This window comes from Falco peregrinus, chromosome 9 (genome assembly GCF_023634155.1).
Source record: "Falco peregrinus isolate bFalPer1 chromosome 9, bFalPer1.pri, whole genome shotgun sequence".
NCBI lineage: Eukaryota > Metazoa > Chordata > Aves > Falconiformes > Falconidae > Falco > Falco peregrinus.
The window spans coordinates 9,671,067-9,689,500 of NC_073729.1; the positions used below are offsets into that span (position 1 = coordinate 9,671,067).

The 18,434-nt window shown below is 37.0% G+C and overlaps 1 protein-coding gene across 5 annotated transcripts in view; it reads right to left on the reverse strand.

Moving 5' to 3' along the window:
* The window catches only part of SBF2 (SET binding factor 2), a 255,203-nt gene that overhangs the window by 98,354 nt on the left and 138,415 nt on the right, over positions 1-18,434 (reverse strand). For all 5 annotated transcript variants that reach the window (XM_055813899.1, XM_055813896.1, XM_055813898.1 and 2 more), the window contains exons 7-14: positions 14,999-15,131; positions 13,281-13,389; positions 12,428-12,541; positions 11,498-11,575; positions 9,055-9,168; positions 8,394-8,522; positions 6,031-6,129; positions 1,443-1,647 (exon numbers count right to left, since the gene is read on the reverse strand). In XM_055813899.1, coding sequence (XP_055669874.1) covers positions 1,443-1,647; positions 6,031-6,129; positions 8,394-8,522; positions 9,055-9,168; positions 11,498-11,575; positions 12,428-12,541; positions 13,281-13,389; positions 14,999-15,131 — 981 coding nt within the window. The remainder of the gene's footprint in view (positions 1-1,442; positions 1,648-6,030; positions 6,130-8,393; positions 8,523-9,054; positions 9,169-11,497; positions 11,576-12,427; positions 12,542-13,280; positions 13,390-14,998; positions 15,132-18,434) is intronic.

An 18,434-nucleotide genomic window follows, 5' to 3' on the forward strand; every position in this document is an offset into this window, starting at 1 on the left:
TCAATTACATAGTCAAGAGCAAAGGCAGGTGAATAGAGTTTATCCTCCTCTTAGATAAATCCAAAAAGAAACAGGCTTGGAAGGGGCCTCAAGAGGCCATCTACTTCATCCCGCTGTCCCTAGACAGGATCAACTGTATTTATGTTGTTTCTCATGTTTGTCTAATATGTTCCCAAAGTTCTGTGATAACAGACTCCATGGCTTCACAAGAAAGCCGTTCAACTGCCTCACAATCCTCATTTGACCAAGTTTTTCCTGAAAAATAACTTTTGTACTGCAATTAAACCCAATATTTCTTATCACTACAGACTATTCCCTTTCTTTTTTTAATAGCCTTTTATGTAATTGAAGACTGCTATTATGTGTTCCCTCAGTCTTCTATTTTTCAGTCTAAACAACGCTTCATCTTTCCTTGTAGGTCACATTCTCCAGACCACTGGTCATTCCTGTTGCTTTCTTCTGGACTCTCTCCAACAGAACCAAAAATGGAAACAGTCCCAAAACAGATATAAACAGTCCAACTGAGGTCTTACCAAGTACGACAACAGGATTTCTCCATGGGGCTCACTGACTGTACTCCTGTTTATACATGCTACTTAGATGCCCATCTTCTTTGCAATAGCTTGACATAGCTGTGTCATGTTTGCCCTACGATCGTTATATACCCCAAGTTAATTTCTGAAGAACTGTTGCCCAGTCAGCTGCTCATGCCTATGCAAGCGCAATACCTTATTTAAAGCAAAACAGTACAGAAGGACAAAATTCAACAGAAAAGAGAGACCAGATCTCTTAATTTTTCAGGACTGATTTGAATTCTAATCCTATCCTTCAGAAGTTTTGCCAGCTTCATGTGTCCTGCAAGTTTACTAAACATGCTTGTTTACATCATCATTCACAATGACAAATATGACTATGACTAATAATTTTTTTCTGGCATTCAAATGAAATTAACAGGTCTACAATGTCTACATCCGTTCTTTATATTTGAATATAGGTATTATTTATTTTGAGACAGATGCTATGTTTGTTCCTTGCCTTTTTCCAGTAATTTACATGTCTTCCACTAGTCTCAAAGGAGAAAACCCTACAATTGAAAGCTTGGTTCAGCCATTCCCACAAGTAACCTGTGGTGATATTCATCAGACCTAGATGAGTTGACAATACCTAATTTAATAGTTCAATGTAACTCAGAACAAATCCTTTGTTGTTGTTAGAAATTATGCCACTCGCACTCCGGATGTTTGACTTCTTAGTAAAGGCTTGTGCAAAAGGGTTTTAAAATAGCAAAGGCAAACATGCCAGTCTATGTACTGGTTTACTACAGTCACTAAAATACAGTATTAACATGAAATCGGGAACACCACATTGCAGCCGTGCTAATTATATATTCAACTCATGAGATAGGATGACGAATACTTAAGCTGGGGAACAAGTAAACATACCAACAGGGGGACCCGCTGGAACAACACACTTCTTGTCCCCTCGGGTGGCAGGGGGGGCACCCTGACTCCTTGCGAGGCCTTCCTGGAGGAGCTCCTGCACCCGGCACTCATTGATCCGGGGGAAAGGGAGGATGTGAACCCGCAAGTGGGAGCCCTCCGTGGGCCGCGGCACTTTCTGGAATGCTATGTGGGGATTGGGATTCTCCTGCAGGTCAAAAGCAAAAGGTTATACACAAATGTGTATATACATAAGGCAGCGTTACTATCTGCCTCATCCAATTTTATTGCTGTTCTGTGTATCTGTCATACCTGAAAGACTAAGAAGCCAAGTATCTAATACAGATGACTAATACAACATTTTGTATTCATATCACCTTGACTCATTATCTGTAATACTCCCAACTTTGTTAAAGGCTTTTATAAAATTATTTTTCTCAACATGCAAAATTCAAAAAGAAAGAGAGCTAAAGAAAATCACTGCTTAACTTATGTTGATTTTTATGCAGCTTAATAAATATTTAGGACTTGAATAGAAATTAGTTTGACAACCTCTTCATTAGAGAGAGGGTTGAAGAATATTTAAACACAGATTTCTTCATTGAGTACTGAGAAATATTCTCATCTTGATCAAGACTATGAAGTGAAAATTCATTTTTGTACCATGTTGTATCAAACTACGGCCATCCCTCATTAGGGACCAATTTTCTATGTTTGTTCCATAAAAATGTGTCACACAGTTCACTGTTTGCACTAAAAAAAAATAATCTAGAAGTTAATATAGGTGATCAAAGAGAGTAAACGATGGGCCTAAGCTACAAGGAAAGTAAAAAACAAGCTGTCACACCAGATCTTGGGGTGTTCTCAAAGGATAAAAAAGAATTCTATTGTTGCAAAACCATCAGAATTTCCAATGTGACAATAAATGTTTGCATACATTTTTCTTCACTCTTTTATGGTCTGTAATAAGCCATCCCAAAGAAAGCTTTTATCCTTGTTTTGGGGTTTTCTTGCAGAGGTCTTCAGAATTAAGAAAAAAATAAAAATAAGTTTCACATTGCAGAACTCTGACTTACTTGTTTTACAATACAAGAGAGCTGGAACTCTATGCAGGACATTTGAAGACTTGCTTTATGCAGGTAAGCTACGTTAGCGTTTGTCAATAGCAGACGCAGTGTCAGTGCAATATGTGTTCCTAAATGTTGATATGCATCTTCTGCCTCTGCTGTTCAGCAATCAGAAAGACCACATATGTCACAAACCACTAAGTTTCTCAACTGCCTCCACATTGATTCCAGTTTGTTTAAAACACACCTTCCAGAAAGGCATCCTGACGATGTGAAATTTCACAATTTCTTTAATATTTTTTTTTTTCTCAAATGACTGATACTTTTTTCTGTTTGAGTTTTGTTCTGGCTTCAGTTTGTACCTTTTCCAAAATACAGCCAAGATCTACATGTTCCACAAGGATTACACCACTATTCACAGGATCACATCTCATGTCTTGAGGAGTCATTCTTCATTCATATACCAGTGGTTATGATTAATCGTTTTTGAATTTACTGTTATCTAATTTGAATCTATGTTGTTACTTATTACTGGCTCCGTACCACTACCAAAGAGTGCTACTCAATCAATTAGGTTTCTCTTATACAAGCATAACTAGCTTGCAATAAAACTTGTAAACAGGAGCTAGCTTAATATTTTCATTTATGGGAGCAAAAGGCAACAAGGATATCAAATGCATCAACTTGAGAAACAGCCGCCAAAACAAAGCAACTACTTAGCCATATAATTTCTCTGCAGAGGAAAGTTTAACGAAACAAGCCAAAAAATCTAACTAGGGGGATGAGAGCAGCAGATGCCAGGAGAAGCAAGGCAGAGCAAAGGAACAGTCTCAGCAGGGAGTAACATTACATATAGCAGAAAAAGCCAGAAAGGGAGAATAACTATTCCACATTCCATTTTATGGAGAAGAGACATCCAGAGGAAATATACAGGAAGAGGTACTTTAATCGTGGACATCATGAACGTCAGCTGTACATGCTGTTAGGAATGTAGGTCTAATTTCGTCAACTACTGAAGCAGTATATGCCAAAAACCTCTCTAGACTTCCCACGTGTACCAGCTAGACTAATACAAACATCACCTCCCCCTAACAAACCTTGTCTCTTACATGTATCTAGACTGTCACATTTTAAAATATGATGACTTAAAACTGTGGAACAAGATGTCAAAATATGCCATGCAGTGAGTTTAAAATCAGGCAGCTCTAGGCATAATTTACAGAAGCAATTCACTCATCACAGTGATTTATTCTAAGATAGGCATATGCATAACTACTAAAAATCTGACTTTTAAATGCACGAAGTCATTGAATTAGTGGTAGTGAAGTAGCAGCTCAATCACAACAGTATACATAAATCTCATCATAAGAAAAGACTAAAATGAATTAGTTTTGACACTGATTTTAATAAATAATTTAAGTGCAAAATTGCACATGTGCACATGCACATATGCTTTACAGACTTTTTCATTCTAAAAGGGATCTATACCCACTAGAAAACAAATACAAATGTTTATCACTTCCTTTGGAGTAGTTTAGTACCATAATAGCAGTTATATTGATTGAATCAATTTCCCATATTTATGGGATCATAGCACAATAATTATATGCTTATAACAAGTCTTAGCTCTTGGGGAAATCAAAACTTTTTAAAAGACAAATTGATTTTCAAGAAACTTTATTATAATACTGTTCATTTTTCCTGCTATATCTTCCCCAAATTTGAATTCACTCATCTCTTGCCCCGATAAAACTAGCTAACTTTAATATTGCCCACTGACTTTCTAAAAACTAACAGTCTCGAATGCTGCAGAACTGTCAACTAACATACCTTCTGACAGTGTTAACCTGAAAAAAAGACGTGAATTTGAAAAATGCACATTGCTATATACAGCACTATTAAATTAGTAGCAAAAAAAAAATATATATTCAGGTTTAATTTCCGATTTAGTTCATAATAGAAAATTATTCCATCAGTACTTATTAAGAGAATGCTGTAGGATGAGGAGGTACGCCATGGAATAAATAATATTTTATTACGGATTAAATCACATGGATGAAATGAATCTATGTAACAAAAATTCTAATGCCTGATGTTTCTCTTCGTTTTCCACAAGATACATTCTCTTATTGTAAGTCTGAAGTGTCAGTGCACGGATTATCAGTACACTTACTATTAAGGTACTCCAGTAAGTACGCCATACCGCATATGGACAAGAGACAACATTTCATACACATTTTTAAATGTGAAGTGGCTTTAGTCCACAATGATTTATTTGCTCTCTCTTCTAATGACTGCTATTGACAACACAGATTAAAATGTGTATCCATTCTTTCCTTCAAAAAAAAGCATAACAGTAATTCGGCAATTTCTGAGGTAAAAAAAGAGATACAGCGTGTGAGTGAGTGTGCCTGAAGACAGACCCACAAATTCTGCAACAAAGACAATATTAAAGCCAGACTAACCTCATTTAACACACTTTACTATTCACGCATTTCATTTACTTGAAATACACAGCTGTATTTTTATATCCAAAATCTAACAACACAAAATACTGCCGAATGCACTGGTTGCAACATTTTGGACTTCCTATGGAAAAAGATAGTAATTTTATCCCAAACAAAGATTGCATTGACAGTGATGAAATATTTAAAGGCAATTGATCTGGGAAAAGAAAAATGACAGACACAACCCAAAAGAAAACCCCAAACACCCCAGAACTTAGCAGTACTTAGTGATTCTTGTGGTGTTTTTATGGAAGTGTAGATGTAAATCATGGCTTTGGGGAAGCGGGATATTGAAAAGAAAAGCTGATAAAGGCATTAATTGATGGTGTGGTAGGTACTGCTTCGTGCAGTCTGAACAACCAGAGGGAGTGTGAGGAGAAGGGAGATTAGCTGATGCCAAAAAAAACCCAAAGAACACATAAAACCCCCAACACCAGCTAATGGAACAGTAAGAGATTTTACAAAAGCACCGTGTAATGTAAAGGCATGATAGGAAGGCAAGAATTAAACTGGAAATGGTATTCCATGAAACCTAAAGAGTCCAAGAAACAGCCTGTAAGAAATGAAATCGTGCTTGCTGAGCACACAAATCATGGGACTGGGTTGCAAAGCAGGAAAGATCTGCTGAAAGCATACGTTATGCAAAACCAAATGCAGTTTTCATATGGAAAACTGTTGAGCGGCAAGAAAAGAGATGTATTTGGCATCGACAGCTTCCAGCAGAGAAATTAACAGTTTATATACACCCTGTGAATATACAGTAAGAAAAGAGGATGCTAAGCAGCAGTAGCTCTACATAAATCAATATTAGCATTAATAAATCAGTATTACTATATTGAACTTCCTTCACATGTACAAAATTGATGACATTTAAAGTTCCAAAGTCTTCTGTCATAATGTAGATTAAGACTACCACAAGCAGACATTTCCATTTTCAGATACTGGATCAATCTCATAAATATGAAATTTCAGTGCTTCCATGTCAACTCCAAAAGTGCAGCAGGTATAGTAACTTACATTTTTGAAGAGCTGTTCTGCAAGTTCTCGAACATGCTTTATCATTTTTGGTGGGTTACCCTCCTCAGCTTTAATTCTTTCGACTTCAAAGGCTACCAACTTTAAAAAAGGAAACAAAAATGTTTATAATTCACCTAAAAATAATTTATTTCCTATTTAAGTTTTGAAATGTTCATCTTAAATTGAAACTGAGCAAAGAAAAGTGAACACTGAAAACATGTGCAGAATCACAGTGCTCTGGAACGTAAGACATTTTTACTTTCATATAGAGCTTATAGAGATATTTTAGTCCTACATAACACAGAAAGACCTACATACCTAAAACGTCCCTAACATTTCTAATACCACAATCGATACTTCTCATATTACTACGCAGAATAAACACCAAGCTCTGTTTGTAGTCTAAATTCCCACAAATCCATGGGCCCCCGTGGGATGCTCCCCTGAGTGCTGAGGAAGCTGGCAAATATTATTGCTAAGCCACTCTCCATCGTCTTTGAACGGTCATGGAGGACAGGAAAGGTGCCTGAGGACTGCAGGAAAGCCAGGCTCACTCTAGTCTTCAAAAAGGGCACAAAGGAGGACCCAGGAAGCTACAGGCCCATCAGCCTCACCTCCATCCCTAGAAAGATGATGGAACAGCTCATTCTGGAGGTCATCTCTTAGCTTGGGGAGAAAGAGAAGGTTATCAGGAGTAGTACTCAGCATGGATTCACCAAGGGGAAATCATGCCTGGCCAATCTGATCGCCTTCTATGATGGAATAACTGGCTGCCTAGATGAATGGAGAGCGGTGGATGTAGTCTACTTTGACCTCGGTGAGGCTTCGGACACTGCCTCCAACAACACCCTCACAGGTAAGCTCAGGCAGTGTGGGTTAGATGAGCAGACAGTGAGGTGGATTGAGAACTGGCTGAATGGCAGAGCTCAGAGGGCTGTGATCAGCGGGCAGAGCCTGGCTGGAGGCCTGTAGCTCGCGGTGCCCCCCAGGGTCAGTGCTGGGTCCAGGCCTGTTCCACTTACTCATCATGACCTGGGTGAAGGGGCAGAGCGTGCCCGCAGCGAGTTTGCTGATGATACAGACCTGGGAGGAGCGGCTGGTTCCCCAGAGGCTGCGCTGCCATTCAGCGGGACCGGGACAGGCTGGAGAGCTGGGCGGAGAGGGACCTCATGAGGTTCAGCAAAGGCAGGGTAAGGGCCTGCACCGAGGGAGGGACGACCCCGGGCACCAGCACGGGCCGGGGCTTGACCTGCTGGAGGCAGCTCTGCGGAGAGGGCCCTGGCAGTCCCGGTGGGCAGCAAGTTGCCCCGAGCCAGCGGCGTGCCCTCGCGGCCAGGAGGGCCAGCGGGACCCCGGGGTGCACGAGGAGGCGCGTGGCCGGCAGGTCGAGGGGGGTGATCCCGCCCCTCTGCTCTGCCCTGGTGAGGCCGCACCTGGGGTGCCGCGTCCAGTGCTGGGCTCCCCAGTTCAGGAGAGACGGGGAACTGCTGGAGAGGGGCCGGCGGAGGGCGGAGAAGATGATGAGGGCACTGGAGCATCTCCCTGATGAGGAAGGGCTGAGGGAGCTGGGCCTGTTCAGCCTGCAGAAGAGAAGGCTGAGGGGGATCTTATGGGTGTCTACAAATATCTCAGGGGCGAGAGTCAAGAGGACCGGGCCAGACTCTTCTCAGAGGTGCCCCGCGACAGGACAAGGGGCAACGGGCACAAACTGCAACACAAGAAATTCCATCTGAATATGAGAAAAAAGTCTTTGCTTTGGGGGTGACAGAGCCCTTGCACAGGCTGCCTGAGAGGCTCTGGAGTCTCCTTCTCTGAGAAATTCAAAACCCACCTGGACGTGACCGTGCAACCTGCTCTAGGTGAACCTGCTTTAGTCAGGGGGTTGAACTAGATGATCTCCAGAGGCCCCTTCCAATCTAAATCATTCTGTGATTCAAATAAATGCCAGCACAGTAAAAATATGGCATTACTTTTTAAAAGAAAAAATGTTTGTCCCAGTTTATATTGTTTGGTATGTATTTAATTTTTCTCAATTCATTTTTCAGTGTTTCTAAGAACATAATTAAATTACTCAAAATAATTCTGTACTAGCACCTGTAATGCATGATGAAGTTCCAAACCTGACAACAGAAACAGCATTACCATGATTTATACAACTGTTTAACTTCATACATATTAGCAGGGCATAATATTATTTAAGTAAGTTAGAAAAGTATGCTTAGTGGAAAATGAGAATTAAGAAGATTAGTATAAACTTTATATAATAAACAGTAAAGATTCATAAACACTTTAATAATTCTTCACATGCTGAAATATCATAGATATATTTTAGTTTTATTTGGGAATACAGAAATAGTTGTCACCTCATCAAAAAGATCACAGGCTCTAAAAGGCGGACCCCTCTCTGACACAAAACCAGCAAATGCCATTCCATTGAGAACTTTGGTTAGAAAGTCATTTTCAATTAAGCCTCGCTGACCCAAGAAGGCTGCCTGCAATAAAGAGAGAAAAAAAATGCATTTGTTTTATCAGTATCAAAACTGCAACTATTTATGCACTAATAGTTACACGTTTTCACCAGCTTATATTAATCTGTGATACTTTCTAATCAAGTCTTTCATACTACCTAGTATCTTCTTATACCTAAATTCAGAAGCAATGTAACAGGAAGTTTGAGGCACATATTTTACAAATCTCATAGGTAATAAAATAGAAAACTAATGCTTTCAAGTATTGTCTTCTAATGACATACATATGTTTTCAAAGTTCCACAATAATGCCTCAAATGTTTATTTGCATTACATTTTAATGTTAACTTTGTTTCTCATTTCATTACTGACTCTACAATTAGTCCCACTAATATGCATCAATATAGTGCTATGTCAAAATTATACACTTATCACATTTGGGTTTATTGGTTGTTTGGGTTTTTTTAAACTTTAACACTTGTTCAAAAAGCAAGCTCATGGAAATAACATGGCACAGACAAATACTAACTAAATATACATAACCGCTTCTCCTTACCTTATGGAAATGAATTACTGGTTCAGCATGAATTCTGATCAGCTGAAGACATGACCGGTATCCTTGGAAAAGTTGTGCAAATAGCCTAAGGAAGATTGCTCGCACTTCTTTATCCTGTAAGCAGTAATTGAATATGCTGTCAAAACATCTTTGTATTGTAAACTTTTGCACACTTTGTATAAAGCTATCTGGAAAATGCCTACAGATTCATCAACAGAGCATACAAAGTGGAGATACTTGTATACATACAAAACTATCTTATACAAGCTACAGGTTCACTGATCTGTCCTCAGATAGCAACGATAAGAGTTAGTACAAATTCACACCTTTACTCCTGGTGATCTTTTCTAAGCTTATTCTGTGCAATGCAAGTGTAACTGTTGGGGTGGTCATGTAGTGAACCCCACGAAGGAACTCCCGTGAGAGAAAATTGATGCTAAAAAAAAGAGAGAGGGTATTTTAGCCTGCATTTATTCCCTAAAATAAGTGTGGCTCTGCAGCACTACACAAGCAGTGCCTACCATTCCAGTGCCATCAGAATGGGCAGGGGTGGCAGGGAACGAAGCATAGGAGCATAAGCTGGCGCTGCTGCTGCTGGGGGAACCAGGCTCAGAGCACCACAGGCCACCCGCTGTGGCTATGCCAGCTGAGGAGACTGCCCTAAGTTTGCTCAGCTACTTATCTAGGTCTCTTCAAACTCATGTCTTCACGTGCCAATCTACTGCCACTGAAGTAAGCCGGGGTTAGTTTAAAAGTTTAAAATCGTACATATTTAAAGTCCTGGTTTATTTTGATTTAAAAGAGTAAGAGTGCTTACGTAAACATTGACGGATTAATGGAAATTATGTGAACAGATGGGGGCAGACTTGGGGCAGTGACATCTTCAGCTGGCCCAAGATGCAACTGAAGAGTGTGATCAAATCCTGTGTCGCCCATGCTATTTTATCTTCTCTCAGGTACCTACTCAGACTGCAGCCGTGTCTAAAACCTGAGGGTCCTAAAGATTTTTTTATGACTTCAGGTTTTATGGTGTCTTAAAGGACTTTTTAGACGAAGTCTGACTTCAGAAGTTACAAGCAGCAAATAGTATTAGTTTAACTAATCAGGTAAACAGCTGATCTGCTAAACAACAAGTAAATACAACCTGAACAAATTAAAGCTTGTAAAAACTTTTTAAAGAAATAATTTTAGGTATATATAAGATTCTATAAAGCTGTCCCACTGAAATATTTTTTGAGATGTCTCTTTACGCTTCACAGGAACATGACTGTTGTAAGGGTTTATATTACTGAGAAATAGTCTCATTTTCTTTGTATCCAGGCTGCTCTCCAATATTTTAACAGGTACATTTGTACCCTGACCTTTTGGACTACTTGAAAACATGGTTCGTTGTTTCATATTTAACAAAATTCTTGTTTAGCTACAAAATTTTATGGATTTATAACTTCACTATTCAAAGTAAGATCTTAGCTGAATTCTGCCATTAGTTTAAATGAAGTCTGGGTGACATTCCCTGTCTTCAGCAATGAGAAAGACAATCTTAAAACAAGAAATAAGAACGACAAATACATTGTACCACCTAGGATTTTTACATTTTCAACTACACAAAAACCCCAACGTGTGTTCTTGATTTGGCTTTTGGGTTTTAGTTTGGAGTCCCAACTGAAGTTCCATTCTAGACACTCCTACAAGTGAAAACAAGCAGCTTTTCCACGTTATTCAGTTATCAAGGCTTCACAACTACTTTTAAACTAAATAAACTACATTCTAGTAGAAAACTTCCTACAGACTTCTTTTAGCATAGATAAATACATATAGTTTCATTCAGGTTGAGGCTCATTAAAGCCAATTAACCATGCATGGTTAAAAACGCATAGCTCCTTTCCCAGTATGTCCAAGCATACAATGTATGATAATTATCATTATTACTATAAACCCAATAACCTACATTTTGCTGACACAGCTACCACTCCTATCTTTACTCATACTTATTCTAAAATCTAGATCTTGAAATACATTTTTAATGCTTCTGAGCTTTTGCGGGGGAGGGGGATGAGGAGGATGGCGTCTATAGGAGAGTTTAATTTTAACAATTACACAAACACACAAAAGGACCAGTTTGTCCACTCATGTAAAATTCTGCAGCTTTACTGGTCTGTGAAACAGAGGAGGCACAGACTTAACTCAACAGTCAACAATATTAAAAGAAAATAAGGTACTTCCCTATTAATACAAATATGTTTATAAAAACTGCAACTCATTTCAATGCTATTAGAAGGCAGAATGCAAAGTCCTAGGACATTTCTTTGCTCTACCAATAATACTATAAAGAATATGGATATGGAAAAGAAAACACAGAGTAGAAAATCTTAAAAAGAAAGTTAGTGTAAAATGTCTACTTAAATTTTTCTACTTAAAGTCAGACATAACACAGAAATCTTACCAGCATTTTTGAGTGTGATAAAGCTGTTCGTGGGGGAGGGAATGCATAATCTGCTGTTTCCAAATCAGGATGCAAAACCTAGAGAATTTTTTAAACAAAATTTTTTCCCTCATTTTGCTGAGGAAAGGATAAATTACTTCTTTTCTTCTTTCTCAAATTAATATTCACTGATATTAAGTACCTCAAATGATAGCTTGAGTTAAATTATGAAGACTGTATGAAAATAAAGGTGGAATTAATTTCTCAGCTACAGATTTCTATAAGCAAGCCAGTCATCAAAAACTCCTATTACAGTCAATAAAGCTAGTCAATACAGTTAGGGATTTTAGAGTTGATTCACATGAAACAGATTAAGACAGCAAAGTCTTCTCTTTCAGATAAAAAGATTTGTTCAGAAGCCTCCAAATAAGGTGATTTCTTACTTATGGCAATGATATTAAGACGACAAACTTAATTACTTTTTTGGTGATTCCCTAATGCAGAATCAGTAATACTTGAATATTGATATGGGGCATCATACAAATAAACATTAAGACTCATTGGTTATTCATTTGTTAAACTTCAAGACAATGTATAGTTGAAAGGAATTTATAAAAACAGAAAAGAAGGTAAACTGAATAGTAACAATGCTGCTTAAATACTGAGGTTAAAGTCTCATTACAAATCATTATTAGGAAGGAAAAATTACTACCTATCAATAGTGAAAGGCAGAAAATCAATAGCGAAAAAGTATTTTAGCAGTAAATTACTGATGACATTAACTCTTAACTTCTGCTAATAAACTCTTCTAAAAACAGGAATCTTGGCACGAATCATCATTTTAAATGTCACATTTCCAGTGTGTTTGAAAGGGATTTAATACTGAAATGAATTTTTCATTCTTTAAAAATAGGTGAGAGGGTAGTAAATGGGGTTTGTATCAAAACATACTAGAGAAAGTGCCATTTGAGTCTGATGTAGCAGTGGCTCTGGCAGCTGAGAAAGATGAATGCATTCAGGAATTTTAATTGTGCCTCCATCCAGGTCTGCTATGATTACATCTAACTGTAAAGGACAAACACACACATTATCACTAGCGCACACTGTGAGCACAGTTTAAAAACACAACAGTTCAAATTTCATGATCTACACATACTTAGGTTAAAATAAACAAATAAAAACAGTATTAGCTTTAATGTATAGAATGCTTTCGATAAAAGAAATATTCCAAATAGTTCATGTTACTGAATCTAGCCACGAAAAATGAATGTAAACCAAAGAAAGTGAAATTAGGCCAAACTTTCAATAGTGACTTCTGTTTCTGGGTGTTCCAGGTCTGTATTCAGTGATTTGAGATATCTAATAGGCTGTTTGTAAAAGGACACAGTGAGGACAACAGTAGATAAAATTACATATTTCTAGGCAGCTCTGTAATCCTGGTTGTTTCTCCAAGCACATGCTTAAAAAGTAACGATAAAATAAAGTAATTGAGGATACATTTGAAAATCCTAAGGGAATTGTTCAAGCTCATGACAAATACATGATAAAGCTGGAAATGGAACAATTCCCTCCCATCCTGCACTAGAACCAAATCCTCTCCCTCCTCCATTTTATAGTCTCAATGTGTTTACAAAAGAATTTATGCTTTTTCTTTTTTTTCTCCTGATTGTCTTACTTTGCTCTATGAATTATTTTAAAAGTATATGAATTGTTCATAGAATCATCTTTAAAGCACAGAAAATCTCTGCAACTAAACATCACAAATGACACTGTGACTATGAAGAGGCTAGGTAGACATACTTACAAGCTCATGAATGTCATTGCGAAAGACAGAATGTACACCAATTATGAAAGGTGTTGGTGAGCTCAGAACTTCTAATAGCTGTGCAGGAAGAATTGGAATATAGGGATAACTGTGAAAAGATTAAATAAAATAGAATAAAATAAAAGCTTCTGACTTATCCTTTCAGATAGGACAGCTTTTTTTCTTTAAAAAAAACAGAAAACAAAAAACAAAACATCCCCAAACAATTCTTCCTATTATGTATTAAATTTACTATGAATACCTGTATTTCAAAAATACAAAAGATGAAAGTATTAGATAAATACTTCTTTATAAAAAGTGCTATGCTGTTTTGTCATGTAAACTCCAGAAATTATTATATTATAGCCTCTACAATGTATTGTAAACAAGTGCATTATGTAAAATAAGGGAAGCCTATTTATATTTGTAACATTTATGATATACAGACATTATATTCGTCCACAACTTTTAGGTAACTAAAGACCCTAAAGTTATGTATAATACCTTCATTTTTAAAACATGGCTAGTTTTTGACCAGACACCTACAAATTCAGCCTTTTGTCAAGTACTGTTAATGAAGAAATCTTTAAATGACATCTTTTCCTTTGATACTGAATTGACAACTAAACATTAAGTATAGGACACTGTATTTCCGATATTGTTTACTTGATTTGACAAATAATAATATCAGCGTTTCCATCAGAGCGACATGAAACTATGGATCTAAATTTATCAATGTCTTTCAACACCTAATTTACAATTATTAAAAATTTACATTTGTGACTACTTTACATTAAGATATTTACATTAAAACATATTAAAAAACTCACTTTCCATTTTTTCCTTTTTATTCTATATTAAAATGAAGCCCATATCTGAAATATTTTAAATAAAAACTATTAAATTACAAGCATGTTTTGAAACAGGTAAGTCGGAATGAATGTCTTCTTCCTAGAAAAACCAAATAGCTTGATAATAAGTTTTCCATTTCAAAATGCTAGATTCAGATGTGGTTTTTTAGAGGATCAGTTTGCTGATTTTAATTAATTCTCTGCTGGACATTTGTCAGTGACTTCAATCTGTGATACAAACTAATGCAGCTGCTATCTTAAAACCACAGAATCTCTCGGGTTGTAAAAGGCCTCAGGAGATCGTTAGTCCAACCTATTGCCCAAAGCAGGATCAAGACTGAATCCAGATCAAGTTGTCCTGGGCTCTGTCCAGCTGCGTCCTGAAACCCTACCAGATGGGAGTGCGATAGGCTCTCGGTTGCACCGCTTAGGTATCCTCATAATAAAACATGTTCTCCCTGCACAGAGTCAGAAACCTCCCTCTCCTGTTTTGGTTTATGACCCCAATCTCTTGTTCTCCTGCCACACACCTCCTCTTACGTATTGTCAGGCCTCTATTAGACCTCCCCTATACCTTTTCCATGCATTTCCTCATGGATCATGACTGTCAAGTTTTACCACCCATGTGAAGTTTTGAGTAGAGTTTCTACAGTATTTGTAGGTAGGATGTTTCTCCTTCAATTGTTTCCACTGTTGTGATGCAATCACATTTTTTTAAATGATGTGTACAGACTAGGACCTGTGTATTTTATCACAAAAAAACCTTTGCATGTTTGAACAAACGTAGCACAACTCCTTTTGTTAAAGACAATGTTATGTAAGTTACAAAACTAGTCAAAGAGTTCAAAGAATGGAAACTCAACTCACCTGTATTTGAGGGGAAACATCAAAGACTCCAGAGCCCTACAGGCATCACTGAGCCTTTGAAAACTGGCTGAGTGAAAGAGAACCTTATTTTCTGTAAGCACGGCACAGAATAAGCTGAGTACATTTTGGATTCCTTAAAAAAAACACAAAACAAAACAATAACAAACACACACAACCAAAAAGAGAGAGAGAGAGAGAGAAAACTGTAACAATGTGCCAAAAGAAGAATCAAAATCACATTAAAATGTACCATTACCAGGAGAAATTTTCAAAAAGCGTAAGATAAATGCAAAAATGGCTGATGGCCAAGTTTTTCTACCTTTTATTTAACTAATGCAGCTTCCTTTCTATTTTGCAGGTTGCTAAAATACTATCTGAATGTATTTCTATATTTCAAATACATTGTATTATATCTGCCTTTCAATATCACTTTCGATGATTTCCTCTTCTCAGCACAAATCCCAGCAATGCTTAATAACAACTTCAAACAGTATTACATTTATCTTCAGCATAGCCTTCTGTGTATCTAGAATTCAATTCTGGTCACTGATTTAGGCTTATCTTGTAAACCTTTATGTATCTCCGTGGGGGTGGGGAAATAATACTGCTGAGCTCAAAAGAAAATGACAAGACTTCCTAGTAAATATATTCATACTTTATCCATGGAGAGCATTCTAGGAGTCACAATGTGAAAAAAAGGCAGCAAGACCGTATATGTCATGAGAAGCGTATGTTAAAGAAGAGCTGACCATTTAAAACAAGCCCCACCAGATTTAGGGTAAGACTCATGAATCAGATGATGCGTTGTTGTTGGGTTTGAGGGGTTTTTTTTAAGACAAGATATTTACCTAGGAGACAAAGCCATGTGTTTTCAGGGAAAACCAAAAATACATTTCCTTTAAAACAAAGACCCATCCTGAGAAGCAGACATGTCTGAGATACGTGAGATATGCTGAAATTTATGAAATTTCCTGAAACGTACTGGAATGTATGATGTTTCCCTGAGGGCATAGCTTGTGTTATCAGTAAGACAGCCTGTACTACCTTTACAAAGCTACAGCTTATCTTACAATAATCTTCGCAATAAGAAGTGTGACTACGGAGAGCCACTAGACTAATATGATAATTAACACTTTGTTTTGAAAAAACTTTCTTTCCCATGATGTTGTTTAATAATTTGCTTTGCTGGAGTGGAGCTCCGTTCACAAATATAACAGAAATTCAGAATAAAAGGGATTTGGGAAGGGTTGCTGAAAAAAAGACTTAATTCTTAGGATGAACAAGTCAAACAACAACGTAATAGCTTGTGGTTTTGAACTCCGTTCTCCAAGAATCCCAAGCACAGACTCATGAAATCAAAAGGCAGAGACTTGAGAGGACTCAAGGACAGAAGGCTTTGTTATAACGCTAGAGTTACTGTTGCAAATATTTGCTATTGTTTTCAGTGGCATAATTAATATTGTGCTAGTATAAAACAAACTGCGTTGTAATACACAATGTAAGGATAGCGTTAATGAAAAAAATAGAACTAGTTGCCTCATGTGAATGAATTAGCACTCATCAGTGAATTATTAGAAGCTGACTTGAAATAGCATCCTTTCTTGTGTATTTATGACAGTATATATACATTAAACACAAAATTAGAAACTGCTGCCTGTGTAAAAAATGTCTGTTAATTTTTGAAAACTTCAGCTGCCCTTTTTATGCAAAACTACCTTTGCTCCTTTCACAGAATATTTTTAAGATGGTTTTGGATTATACTTTTTGTTTTAAACCAAAATTTTGTTTTCAGGCTGGGGGGGGGGGGGGGGGGGGCAGGTTTACATAATTTCATTCCACAGCAAGTATCTTTACTAAGACACATAATTTTTTTCAAACATCTGATACTTTTTTCCTATAATCAGACACAAAAATTCTCAAACAATCCTCTATAAACCTGCAATGTTCTGGCAGGTATTACTGGAGAAAATAATACCTAAAAAACTCACAAAACAGATACTCTCAACATTTGGTACAATTAAATTCCCTGAAAAACCCTCTTGTGATCAAAATATCTATAATTAAAAATTCTTGAAAGAGATGGGTTTCCATTCTGCATGTCTTAAAACTGCAGCCTAGCCTGAAAGGTAACAGTTCTAAAATATTGTCTGGATGTTAATGACTTTAAACTATGTTTTACAAAGAATTAACACATTCCTTTACAGAAAGTATTCAATTGAAAACAAGCTGTGTATAAAAAAAATAGCCCTTTTTTCTAGCTATATGATATTAACTTGCTGTCGATTATGACTATTCAAGAGTCTAGAAGGAATATCTTAAGTCTAATACCTTTAAATGACCTAAGACCTATACAGTATCAGCATCTCACACTTGAAATCTCTTCTGAATATCGGCTTCCTCATCAGATATAAAACAACACAAAAATCTTAATAGCATATAATAACTGAGCACTTAAAAATGCAAACATTTTACTACCAGAATAGCTGAATGAAGTGGAAATCAAGATTTTTGCTTATGTATAAGGTGAAACAAGTACTTCATAGTATTTGAACACTGGCCTTCTAAAAGGAAGATGTGCATAAAGCAGTCTGACTTTCTTATGTTGATACCTGTCCATGAAGCCAAAACAAAATATTACAGTTACATTGATTTTATTCTATTAAAAACACTGAGAACACACTGGCCATAAAGGATGAGATCACAGCAGCTCCTAGGGACTACTACAGTAATATGCTATTGTACAGTTAAAAGAGGTAATCTTCGCGCTCATATATAGCATTAACCTGTATGCCCATTTGATTTTTATCTCTACCACTGTAAAATTGATTTTTCTAGGTGTTTTCAATTCACAGAAAACTGTGGCTGTTTAGTCAGTGTAACATTTTTTTTTTCTTGCTGATTTTTCTCGATAGTTTCTTTTAAGAACCCAAGCTCAGGTACACTATGCTAGAAGCCAGATCAAAATTCAGTGCTGAAATTCCACTGAAGTTCCACTTTTCTATCCAATAGACTATGTTCTTGGTAAACAGAAAAATAAGGTCTTAGTTTCTGTAAAACTCCAGGGAGAAAAAAAGGTACAACAACAGGTTTGTCATCTGAATTCATCTACAGTAAGTCTGGAGGACACAAGTTCTATGGTCCTCCCAAGGTTCTACTGGAAGGATGAAAGGACTATACTCAAAAGACAACACTTCCTGGAACAAAAACAAAAACAAAACAACAAAAAAAGTAGTAAACCAATGCCTTCCTTTTATTTAAACAATTAAGCAGCAATTACATGGTTTGTAAGGCTTTCAGAGTTTCACTAGGGAAATTAATGCAGTTCTGCTGCATGTCAGTGGTTGCAAATAAAGCTTCAGTTTGTATGCCACAAAGGCGTTTCTCATTGTAGCTTAATCAGCACCAATATAATCTGATATTTAATATTAATATTTTT